Source organism: Eremomyces bilateralis (assembly GCF_010015585.1).
Source record: "Eremomyces bilateralis CBS 781.70 unplaced genomic scaffold P152scaffold_3, whole genome shotgun sequence".
NCBI classification, from domain to species: Eukaryota; Fungi; Ascomycota; class Dothideomycetes; order Eremomycetales; family Eremomycetaceae; genus Eremomyces; species Eremomyces bilateralis.
The window spans coordinates 1-11861 of NW_022985069.1; the positions used below are offsets into that span (position 1 = coordinate 1).

The 11861-nt window shown below is 53.9% G+C and overlaps 4 protein-coding genes across 4 annotated transcripts; 3 read left to right on the top strand and 1 right to left on the bottom strand.

Moving 5' to 3' along the window:
* The first annotated feature begins 640 nt into the window (after positions 1–640).
* On the top strand, positions 641–3141 carry P152DRAFT_455005 (uncharacterized protein). Its single transcript, XM_033678700.1, has one exon. It carries the CDS (start codon positions 729–731, stop codon positions 2778–2780), a length of 2052 nt encoding a protein of 683 aa, XP_033536916.1. The 5' UTR covers positions 641–728; the 3' UTR covers positions 2781–3141.
* Positions 3142–3638: 497 nt separating this feature from the next.
* Positions 3639–5636, top strand: P152DRAFT_181096 (uncharacterized protein). Its single transcript, XM_033674164.1, has one exon. The coding sequence runs from the start codon at positions 3954–3956 to the stop codon at positions 5295–5297; it is 1344 nt and encodes a 447-aa protein (XP_033536917.1). The 5' UTR covers positions 3639–3953; the 3' UTR covers positions 5298–5636.
* A 2614-nt stretch (positions 5637–8250) lies between these two features.
* Positions 8251–8726, top strand: P152DRAFT_180889 (uncharacterized protein). The gene has a single exon (XM_033674163.1). The coding sequence runs from the start codon at positions 8399–8401 to the stop codon at positions 8654–8656; it is 258 nt and encodes an 85-aa protein (XP_033536918.1). The 5' UTR covers positions 8251–8398; the 3' UTR covers positions 8657–8726.
* Positions 8727–8795: 69 nt separating this feature from the next.
* On the bottom strand, positions 8796–9374 carry P152DRAFT_470740 (uncharacterized protein; the record flags this gene model as incomplete). The annotated part of the gene is made up of 1 exon (XM_033681001.1): positions 8796–9374. The coding sequence occupies one exon, from the start codon at positions 9372–9374 to the stop codon at positions 8796–8798; it is 579 nt and encodes a 192-aa protein (XP_033536919.1).
* Positions 9375–11861: the final 2487 nt, after the last annotated feature.

Consider the following 11861-nt stretch of genomic DNA (forward strand, 5'->3'; position numbering starts at 1 on the left):
GTGGTGCTATAGGCATCGTGGACGAGATCTCTGGCGATGTCCATGGTCTCTCGTCGCCGTTTTCGAACGCTCGCCTTGCTTCGCATGGGAAATATGGACACAAAATGTGTTCAATAATAGATATTTGTGTGAATACCGACCGAGAAAGGCGTTATATGACATCCAATGGGTGTTTTCCAGGCTCATTCGACCGTAAGCTCCGGAACGATGGCTGGATGGTGATTTCGGTGTGGTCTAGTTCATCACATATTAGCGTTTTTCACCCGACACAAGCATGGACATGTAAAAAAAAATCAATTACGAGATAGAGCATACTTTAATACACAATCGATCAGATTTTGGAGTACATACGACGTGTTTTGATGTGGTTATTAATGGATCGTGATTTTGTCAAATCCGCAGAGATACATACAAACCACATACAAAATTTATGCAGAGCAGTGCGCGTCATTGACAGAATCCTCAGGCTATTTACCAGAGGAGTAGTTAAAGTAACGTGACCTTTTACAAAAAAGGTTAGACTCCCCTGAGAAATAGCCTGAGCTTGCTGAGGTAACTTTGCGCGACGTGCCTCGCCACGTCACGTGCTGCTATAATTGGACCCCTATCCCGAATTCACGATCCTTCCGGCCAACAAACTTGATCTCGCATCCTCCTCACCTTCTAAGTGTAGGCTCTTAAGTGTAAGCGTACGAGTGGAGCACTGTCCTCCGCCAAGTTTCGTAGTGATGGCAGTCGAAGAAGAAACTATAGCGCCCCGCTCGATCCATGCCCGTATCGCAGCCCTCAACATCAACCAAGTCGGCACCCCAATTCCCAATGCTGGCGCGAGGGGCGGACACTCCATCGCGAAGGCCGCCGGTGGGAAGAAGCCGCCTCCGCCTCCTCTCCCGCCCAAACGACATGAACAATCACCTCGATCCGAATCGGCAGATATCCCGTTAAAGAGCAATGGAGTGGCCACCGCCCGGAGAATTGGACACGGCACCGTTCCGGCGAGGCAAACTCCCCTCGAAATCCTCCCTCCACCCGGCGTGAGTTCCCAGAACGGCGCAGCAGAATTGAAACCGGCACTGCCACGGCGTCCGCAAAAGTCTCCCACGGCAGAACAGCCACCATCACTCCCTGCTCGTCGGCCATCCGAGGCACCCTCGAGCAGACGAGCATCGATTGAGTCCACGTGCTCCGCCGTGTCAGGAAAGTCCTCCCTTTCCAGCATCGCACGGGCAAATGGAAGCGTGGAATCACTGGCGTCGACCACATCCGGACGAATTAAGGCCCCTCCATATGATCCTTCGACGCTTCCCCCCTTGCCGGAGAAAAGGGCGAAAGACGAAGGCAATAAGCCTGCGTTACCGAATAGGCGGAGCACAAGCAGGCTGGCGGTGGAAGACACCGAGGAGAGGCCCCCGTTGCCATCGCGAACGAGAACCGCGCCGGGCGGAAACGCCAGCGATAATAGCAGACCTAGCTTACCCAAACGATCAGCTCTCGACTGGGCTATGAACAAAGACGCCGAAACTCCTCCCCAACTACCGCGCAGGGGACAGAATGGCAACTCTGCCGCTCCGCCCCCAATCCCACTCTCATCTCGTCCCGACCTGGGCGAGCTGAACAAGACCAAACCACATCTCAACGGCGCGTCCAACGGCGCCTCAGCGCTGGATAATTCGAAAGCGCGCTGCCTCATCTGTCGCGACTTCCAGGCGGTGGACGAACACGCGGCTCGCTTCCCACGCCAATCAATCCCATCCAACGATATGAAATGGCTCGCACATCAGCTTACGTCCCCGTTTCCGGCTCACGTCGACAAAGCGCGTGCGATTTTTACTTGGACCCACCACAATGTCGAATACGACTGCAAGGCCATCATTGACAAGAGCACCCGAGCTCCTATGACCGCGGAGAACACCATCGCTCGCGGCCTGGCGGTTTGTGAAGGTTACGCAAACGTGTTCCACGACTTGGGGGTGGCCGCGGGCCTGGAAGTCGAGAAGGTGAATGGACATGGCAAAGGGACCGGCTATGCTGGGGCGACGGCAGATCGGATTCCGCCCCCCAACCCATCTGGTCACGCGTGGAACGCGGTCAAGATCGAGGTGAACCCCGAGGTCGGTCCGTCAGCGGGGATGTATTGGAAGCTAATCGACCCGTGTTGGGGGGCGGGTTCGGTGAACAATTATCATGAAGGCTACATCAAGGGGTTCAAACCCGCGCATTTCATCATGTCCAACGACGAATTCGGCATCAAGCATTTCCCCGCGGACGAGCGTTGGTTCTGCCGCTCGGACGGCCGCCCGTGGACGTGGGAGCAGTACATTCTCAGCGATGTGGGCAAGAAGGATGGCCCGAAAACGTGGAGCTTCGAGCACGTCGAGCCCGGGATGGACGATCGCACCTTCCAGCCGACGACGGGCAAAATCCCCCTCCACGACCCGAACGGCGGGCCGACGGTCCGGTTCGCGGTGCGACGCAAGTGCCCGCATTGGGACCCCCTCACGAACGGCATCGGGAAGTCATACCTCTTCTTGGTGAAGGTCGGGGATCGGCCCGGTTACCTGCAAGATCAGCTGCCGATGAAGCACGATGGGTACAACTGGTGGCTGGACGTGCCGCGGCGGGAGCTGGGGAAGCCGGGGGAGCTGGTCGATATTCGGACCGTGGGCACGATGGGCGAGAAAGACGGGAAAGGTTTGACAGAGGATGAGTTTTATCGCCTGATGAAGAGTTCAAGCGGCATCACCTTTAACTCCATCCTGGCGCAGTGGGAGTTGGTCTAAGGCGTTTGAATCCGCCGAACTGGCTGGTTCGATCCGAACGGGTAGTTTCCAACGACAGCACAGCATGAGAATCTGACGTTCCTACGATGACATTACGAGCGTTGAATAGATACCACTCTTTGTTGGAGTTATGGCGCAATGTACGGTTCGATTTTTTGCTCAATACTAATGGCACCGCATTTGACATCAAGAACCGTGTAGCCGTGCCCTCACAACTGAAGTCTGAGGCCAACGGAAAGCTCGGGACGGCGATCTCTGGGACTCTAGCTGATCAATCTTTGAATAGTGGGGAGGAGTCTCTAAAAATCGTGCATTTTATTAGGATTATAGTCATTTATGCCTATGGAGCCATTACCAAGCATTCTCCGCCTCAATCCGATTGGAATCGGACCCCTTCAACGGTCGATTTGTCGTGATGATAAGATGCTCGACATTATTAATAATTTTCCGTCTAAGGAATCCGATCCAGGAATCCGACTGTCTGAATTCGCTGGAATAGGAAATCAAGGAAAAGAAAAAAAATCTCGTCGAATCCGAGCATGAAGTTACTGATACGTAGATCATCTCCACTGAAGCAGGAGTGGCGCAGTCACCAGGAAAGCCACCAGCTTCGGTCCAATGTAGGCATCAGGCTTCGACTGGCGTTTCCATTGGTAACTCAATGGGCGATTCTCGCTCCCCCCAGGCATAAACACGACTTAATTATACGAGGAAATCGTCCGATGACTCTGGACTGGTTGATGGATGACCGATATTAGGCCAGGGCTGATGCACGATCTCCAGTCGCTCAGTCAGCACCGCCCGGTTTAGGTACGTGTATCTCCACCATCGGCACGCGACACCTCGCGAAGTGACGATCGGATGGGCTAGTTACGAATCTCGGATCCTTTCGCTGTGCCTACAATCCGGATTAATCCCGGACCTGGTCTGACGAGGTCGAAAAACATGGGGAAGCGAGCTCTCGTGCCTTGAATCCTTCAGGAATTTGCCGTTGCGCCCACTGCGTTTGATATCCTGGTTACCTACTGACTATTCATCAAGTTCGATTCTTAAGTCCTTCGCATATAGTTATTTGTTTGTTCTTCGCCTTCATGTTAAATTATCGAGCAGTTATGATCTCTGCGTCTTTAATCACAGCCTAGGAAGTCTGTCGGTGCCTCAGTCGCTACCATTATGACCGTCAAAGGTCTGACTCAGATCCCGCATCTTCATCTTCGATCGTATCACTACCTCGGCCGGCGAAGAAGGATTGCCATTCTAGTTATTGGCGCTTTGGTCCTAATTACGCTCTTTTCCCCAGCTGTTCCCCAGCTGAGGGGATACCCGCTGAAATGGCTCCCGACAAGCTTCGAGTCGTTGCACGAGAATCTGGAAAACCTCGCGCTACCACATCCATTCCGTTTTTGGTCGGGCGGCGAGGATGGTCTAGATGTGGACGGCCGGTATCTGTTCCAGAAGAATTTAGCGGCCGGGCAGGAGGGGAGCATTGGATTATATTGGGACAAGGAAACTGATGAGACGGTTGCCATCAAGACGTTCACCAGCCGGCATCGAAACCCCATTCCGCTCGAGATCCAGGAACGTTTTATGACCGCGACGGCTCAGATTTCGCACTGGCCTACCGAGATCGAAGCTGGACTTCTGCTCTCTCATCTATACCGGTCGTCTCCCCCAGATATCATTGACGGCTCGTCGCCCGCGGCGGTTCCCTTCACGACGCCTCGTGATTACTTCGTCATCGAATATCCATATCGATACCCAGCGAAATCCCCGGTCTGGCATATGGTGACTTCATATCTTCCCAGCGGCTCCCTCAAGCAGTTCATGAGGACAGCCCGCTCCCGAGACCGGTCGATGTCCATATCGGAATACGAGCGACTGCTCCGTTCGACCGTGTTCAAAGATCTGTTCTCGAACCTCCAGTGGCTACACGACACAGGCTACTGCCACAATGACATTAAGCCGTCCAACATCTTCGTCGAGGCCGGATTCTCCGAGGACGAGGACATCCCAAGCCGCCTCCTACTCGGCGACCTCGGCAACGTCCGCGAGATCGATCATCCGTATTACAGGTCGACGATCTGGGGACCGGAGAGGAACCAGTGGGTCGATTGCATCGCGAACGACGTGCGGCGGTTGCTAAAGAGCTATCTGTTCTACTTGCGGGAGACCGTCGATCGCGACTGGTTTGATTTCGAGCTGTATGCCGAGCGCGAGGAGTGGAGCCGGCTGTACTGGAGCTTTATCAGGAGTCCTGGCGATGTGCGCCATTTGAGAAACCTAGAGCGAGATATCCAATCGCCTTCTCTAATTTTCTCCGCAAAATCCTTTGCCGAGCCTGAAAGCGATGTCGACCTCGATCAACTCTCTTTGCGAGAAAGAGAAATTCTCGACGCATCGGTTGCTCGAGAGTTGAAATGCAACAGCCTTGGAATCAATTTCCTCGACTGGTGGCGACTCGGTGGTTTCTGGCAGCCGTACGTGCTGGAAGATAACAGTCGAAGGAGGCATATTTGAATGGGAGGCAGCCATATTATTTGGAGGCCATCCTTTTCAGGCCTCGTGAGATGTTTCTCTCAGTATGAATACCTTGAATACTCCCTAGCATATCACTTTGGTTAGTCATGCCTTCAGCCGTCTAAGCAGCACTAGCAGGCGAGTTGATATGGGGTTTTCCATTCGATTCCTGGGGTATTCAAGGGACATGAGATGTCAGGCTCATACATGGTAACCACGATGTCTCCGGAGTGGATACGACGCAATGCACGGCAGATTTCAATTTGCTCTTCCCTCACGAAACCTTTCTTCCAAGCCAACTGCTTCTCATCTTGAGGAGGTCTTCGTGGCATGGATGGACGTCATCCCGCAGAGATTGGCTTAGATTGTCTGAGTGTTCTCTTTCATATGGATCTTGGGGTGGAACGCTTCGAATCACAGGCAATGGTTGACCCTTCTCCTAGGAGAATAAAGAGTTCGTTGGCGTCAACTCGTACTGACGATCCTGGAAACCATAGAACCGGCTCTTAATATCCGCGAACCACAATGTCCGAAACAAAACTCTGAAACCAGACCAGTCAGGATCCCAGGAAGGCAATCCGATACCTCCTCTTAGAGGGCTAGTGAAGCGAGATCCTTGAAAGAAATCAGGATCCCGAAAGCACGTAATGTTTAATGTCTTGTTAGATATCCCGTTTTTATAACATAATATATAATACTCTTGCAAGGAGGATATGGTGCGGTGGACAGTGGACAGAGGAGTGGAAGTCTTGGGAGTCTGTTTTGGTACCGTATCTGTACTGTATCGTACGTACTACCCATTCAGAAACGCAATGGAAGGGATATACTCTTCTCACATATGGTTGAATCCAGTATGACCGTACAAAGTCCTCGAATCGAGACCCCAAGTCTACGTCTGACAATGGGTGCATCATCAATTCATCCAGCGACTCCACAAGATCAGGGATGGTGATTGTTACATGTGCTACCCGCGCTGAAAATCCTTTCCATATCTCTCAAGTCTTCCACTCCACTCATAGAACCAACCCATCCTCCGCTACCTGATGATGCCCGCACATGGCTGACCCGACCGAAAGGGTCGCCAGTGGTCGCCGTCACACAGCAGGAACGATAACGACGGTGACACGTTACATCGATCGCCATCGGACCCTTGAGATCCGAGTGCAGTTCAACGGTTTCGTTCCTCTAACACCCGACGTTGTGCGACGCCTGGGAGCGCACACTGTACAGGACCATTCGGCGATATCGGGCAGCTTGCTCACTCATCGCCGGAAGTGGTGAAGCGGGCGAGAGTGAGGGTGGCGATGGGCTGACAATGACTTTAAATCGGAAGGACGAGCGCATCTTCGTTTCTCTACCCCCCATGCATCCCTTCTGAGCTCTTGCAGTCCGGTCGTCAGCGCCGTTCGGAGTCGCCATGGTTGACCATGTCCAGATCTGTCCCGCCTTGACTCCAATGGGATATTTGAAACTGTGGACAAAGGAAGGGGTGTAGATCACGGACGCGCGCGTGGGAGGTTTGAGAAAGGATCCTCATTCCTCGGGCGCTTTGAAATCACCGGGACACAGCCAGCGGGGAGGTGGCTCTTCACGCCTTGGGTTCGCGAGCCTCATATGGAGAACGATCTCTGGTTTCGCTGGTGGTGCAGGGACACCGCAGAATGATTTGAGCAGCACGCTCTGTCTTGTACAAGTATCGTGTAAGGAACAGCCCGTAGTCTGTACAGCCATGTACATCAATGTTACCTTACTAAGAAATAGCCTCAGTAATAGCCTGTATCTCGAACCTTTGACCCCGCTCCGCGGAGGATCATGATTAGCATCAGATCCCCTCCCAGCCCATAAGACAAACCTTAGCCAATCAGATCATATGTACAAACACACAGTGGTACTGTTCTAACTCTTCTGGATTAGCGCAAGTATTAGCGCACGTATTAGCGCCCAGAGACTAGAAAAGCGCTTGGACCCTCGGACCCTTTTGACACCAAGGCCCGTCCCAACGGGAAAGCGCCGTCAAAAGCGCCACCGATGAAATTTCGGGTAAACCGCATAGTTGACGTCATTAATATGGGGTATTAATGTACAGAAACCGAAGAGCATGGCTGCTGCATAGCACCACACAGTGACTGCACAAAGTCTTGTGCTGTTGTTGCAGGATCATCAGATTCCTCCCCGCTTCGAAATTCGGATGAATGATGGCGACATGGCGTTAAGTTGTTACGGTGGAGTTAGGTATTAGGTTTCTCTTTGCTTTTAGCCGTGAGCAGTGAGCACTGATGGAGCGGATATCTCATGGATCCTGGCGATCGACCGTGTTAGCGTAGAGGGAGCTCTCGGGTTACGGCCTATAGGCAACGCTGAAAGAGAAAGAATTAAGAAACGATAGGAGACGCAATCGGATCTGATGCCTTATCGGAGTTATCGCTGATTGCAAAACTGGGCCCCGGGAATGGATGGGTGAGCAGATTGATGCTATCTGGAATGTGCAATGTGCTACAGTACTGATTGGAATTCGGAATCCAAGCGCCTTGAATGTGAGCCCAACTCCCAACAGAGCAGATGATCCTTCGATTCAGACCACCAGGATGTGTGGGTGCTGGAACTACCGTACTCAGCCTCGTTGTGAAGAACGGTCGCGGGGGAAAGACCCTGAAAATCGACGATCGGAGTGAGATCGCCAGCGCAATACGGGAGGATTACGCCACTACCTTCTAAGTATAGGCACTCATGCCGTTGTATAGTGAGCACCAGTGTATATCGATCTACAGGCCACAGTCTACAGTTTTTACCGCAGCTGGGCACCATGGAAAGGAAAGGGAGGTCTGTACGACTGATGGGCCTCCCAACGCCCCAGAAAGGGTCCGATCATCGAAATCGAGGCATCGGAAATTTTCAGCAATCACTTTCAACGAGTGCGAAGGATTCTGATGTTGGACATGATGGAATAGTGATGCGAATTGATGATGTACAATACATCTGTCGAGTGTAAAGGAACCGTCGCCGGTTCTCTCAACACGTCATCGTGGGTTGGATGTTCTAATGGCAGAGTAATGCTAGGGTATGATAGGAAATAGGCATGATAACGCCGACGCTATGGGTACATGATGAGAGCCGTCCTAGCGACTTTCGTGTCCGCTCTGGTGACGATGGGTATCAATCTCGAGGTCTCCGCTCTCCGCTCCGACTCTTCAAGAATAAAAACCGCTAGGTACGAAGAAAGGACATGCGATGCCATGGGGTTTCGATGGCGCGGAAATGATACGCGATGTAGGGGAATGCGTTTCGCCGAACCCGCGCTTGCGCTTGTAGATAGGGCACGCCGAATGCCGCTCGAGGGAATATCGGTCATGACAGGATAGGTGACGAGGAAGCCGTCCTTATGATCGGTGCCAGCATGGAGAGCTTTTGTATCCCGTTCCAATGCCATTCAATCTCGCTTGCCTCCCTCAATGCAGTCCGAGAAACCCTATCAACATCCTTCGCTCTTGACACCGAGTGTCATCCTCCCTCCCCTTCCCGCCTCGTCCCTGCACTCAAATAATCCCCCCCCTTCATCTCCCCCTCCAACTCCAACGGCGTCACCGGCCCCGGACTCCCCGCCAACGGCACCAACTTCGGACTGACCGGCCTGCCCGACGGCCCCGCCGCGAACGCCATCCCCGTCATCATCGGGAACGGCGCGCCGCCGTACGCGTGAAACGGGGAGCTCGGCGCGCCGCCGCTCGGTTGTCGGGTGGTCGGGGGTCGGGGGCTCTGTGAGGCGAGGAGCTCGCGCTGGTAGGCGTAGAGGGCGCGTTGGGCGTCGGAGTGGGGGCGTTGGGAGGTGGTGCGGGGGGAGGGGGGCGGTTGGGGAATGGGAGGGGGATTGGAGGGTGTGGAGTTGGTGGTGGTGGAGGGAAAGTTGGCGGGGTGGAAGCGAGGGAGGTTAGGGAGGGCGAGGGAGGGAGGGTTGGGGTGGGTGGTTGCTGAGGGGTTGGTGGACGGTGCGGTGGTGTAGGTGGGATGGGAGGTGTATGAAGAGGTGTTGGTCGGTAGGGCAGGTCGAGCGCGTGCGCCGCGGCGTGGTGGTGAGTCCATGGTTGATAATTGCGAGGAGCGGTCGTCAGATGAGGGAGAGGTAGTGAAACGGTCGTGGTTGGAATCTGGTGTGGATGGCGACCGGTTCGTGGGTGAGGGGACGAGGGTTGATGTGGATGACGATGTGGAGGTCGATAACCTACCGAGTGTCTCGGTGGTCGAGCCGTCTATGTCGTAGGAACGGGTCGCAGACATCAACGTGCAGCGCGTGAGGGATGGTCTGGTCGAGGAAAGCAGCTCGGCGACTCGAGTGGTCGACTCGCCGGATACCCGTACACGAGCGGGAGACAGTGACGTACTGGGAGCACCTTGGCCGGGTGCCCGCTGGCGACGGCGAGCAAGATGAGACCGTGTATGGTCGGGTGAGTGGTGGCTGTCAAGGCGACGGAATCGGTTTGAAAACGGTGCTGTTGCGAAAGATATTTCGTGGAGGTGCGATGGACATAGAGAAAGAGGATGTAGAGGCAGACAAAAGACTGGAGTGTCGATGTTCATCAATGTTCCAAGTCTGGGGTGGTCAGGGGGTGGGAATGGGAAGAAATGATGGAAGGGAGGGCTGTTTTAGTGTTTTAGTACAGGTGAAATGGTGACTGTGCAGGGTCGGGAGGGCGATTTGCGGGGAGAAAGATTGCCAGGGAAGTTTCCTACTCTCCAGTTCTCCAGGTGTCAAACACTCAAACGCCGGCTTCCACTATTTCGGCCTATTCCATTTCCATTCGGTCCAGATTCCCCAGAAAATCCTTTTCTTTCTCATCAATCCGCCATTTCGTATGGGACCCGTTGCAGTTCGTGGAGGCGTTGGACCCGGTGACGGCGTGACGGGAATGACGGGAATGCCGAATGACGGAGGGGGAAAAAAGGGACTTTGCGGCGATCCAAGCGCTCCAAGCGCCAGTGTTTCTGGCGGTCTCCATTGTTTCCTGCTCTTTACTCTTTAGCCATCTTCGCTCTCAGTCATTCGCGTTCGGGTTGTCTAGAGTGCCAGAGCGCCAGTCTTGGACACTTGGCCGGATAAGTTCTCTGCTGCAGATGCCAGGCCAGGGAAATTCGGAAATCAGTCCACTCGCTCGCCTTCACGCTCCGTTCACAGGATACAGTACTCAACCAAGGTAGGACTCAGGCATGCATCCCCCACCTTCTGGCGCTGCCGTCGCTTGGAGTAGTGACGTGCTCATCCACTGCAAGTGTCCATCCATGTCGCCATGTAATAGGCTGAACTGGTCGAATGCCTGGTTCGACGACAGTGGGAAATCTCGGTTCCGAGGCAGACAGACCACAGATGTGCGATGATGAGTTGTTGACCCGCCTCCAGAGTCGTGACCACCCCCCATGATGGACCCGACGACGAGTGACCAACCCGTCCTGCGCCCACCAACGCCGTCAGACGGTCTGGTGGCCCCCGTCCCGTAGGCTGTAGCGCCAGATCCAATCGCGGGGCCTTTCGAGGCTAAAGTGGTTATTTCGGTACCGTAGCGGTCGGGCGTCGGCTATGGACTGGCGTGTCCACTCCTGGTGCTCCTGGCGCTCCCATCCGTCCGTTCCGGCGATGGGGTGCCTCGATAGTCAATGGTCTAACTTAGTTAATATTAACTAACTAGCCAACTAATAGTTATTCAGACTAACTTCATTACTACGTTTGGCGAGGCGGTACGCCGGTACGGAGTACAGAACTAACAGAAAAGCCAATTATTAATTGACAATTGTAGTGGCCTTCAGGCTCTTCGTGGTTGTACAGCCAGGTGACGCACGGTATGGCTTTTCACTGTCTAGTCCGACTGAGCCTCCATGATGGCCAGTTGACCAAAGACCAAGACAACCGTTTTACCATCTTTCTCAACTAACCATTGTCAAGCAGCCGAACCTGTTAGGGTTACGCAAGTCCCGTACCCAGTGGTTCCAGTCCTAGATTGGCGCCCATCGTCTCCGACCCTCGCCTCATCAGCGCCAATATAAAAATCCAGCCATGCACACCGAACGTAGTTGCAGAGCGCTCCCCTAAAAGGATTGGCACAAAGCTTGATTACCCCAGCTGCCGTCCAAACGAGGATTTAGGTGGGTTCGATGCTCGGATCCTGCGGTTCGAATTTCCACATACGGTTCGCGAAATGGGTCGTGGCTGGGAGAAGGACTGGTGAGTTCCATGGTGATTTGGAGTCGCAAGTCGACGAGATCGATCCCGCGGATACTTCCGTTTCGCGTTGCACAGCAACGTTGTTGCGTCCGCGAGGTGGTTCAAAATCCAGCGGTGTGACCGATCCGGCCCCTTCGTGCGTCGGGTAGGGACCCCGAGTTTGCAACGCACACATCTACTCATATCTGTACCTCCAGTTTTACCAGCATCTTACCAAGTCTACAATATACGAATCGCAACTGAGTAGTTTAGATTTCTCATGCAGGGAAGAATTGCAGGTTGTGGCCTGCCTTATCAGATCGCACTTGCATATGTGCCAAGTCTGCTGCAAGGCGACTGTTCGGGCAAATGCAACA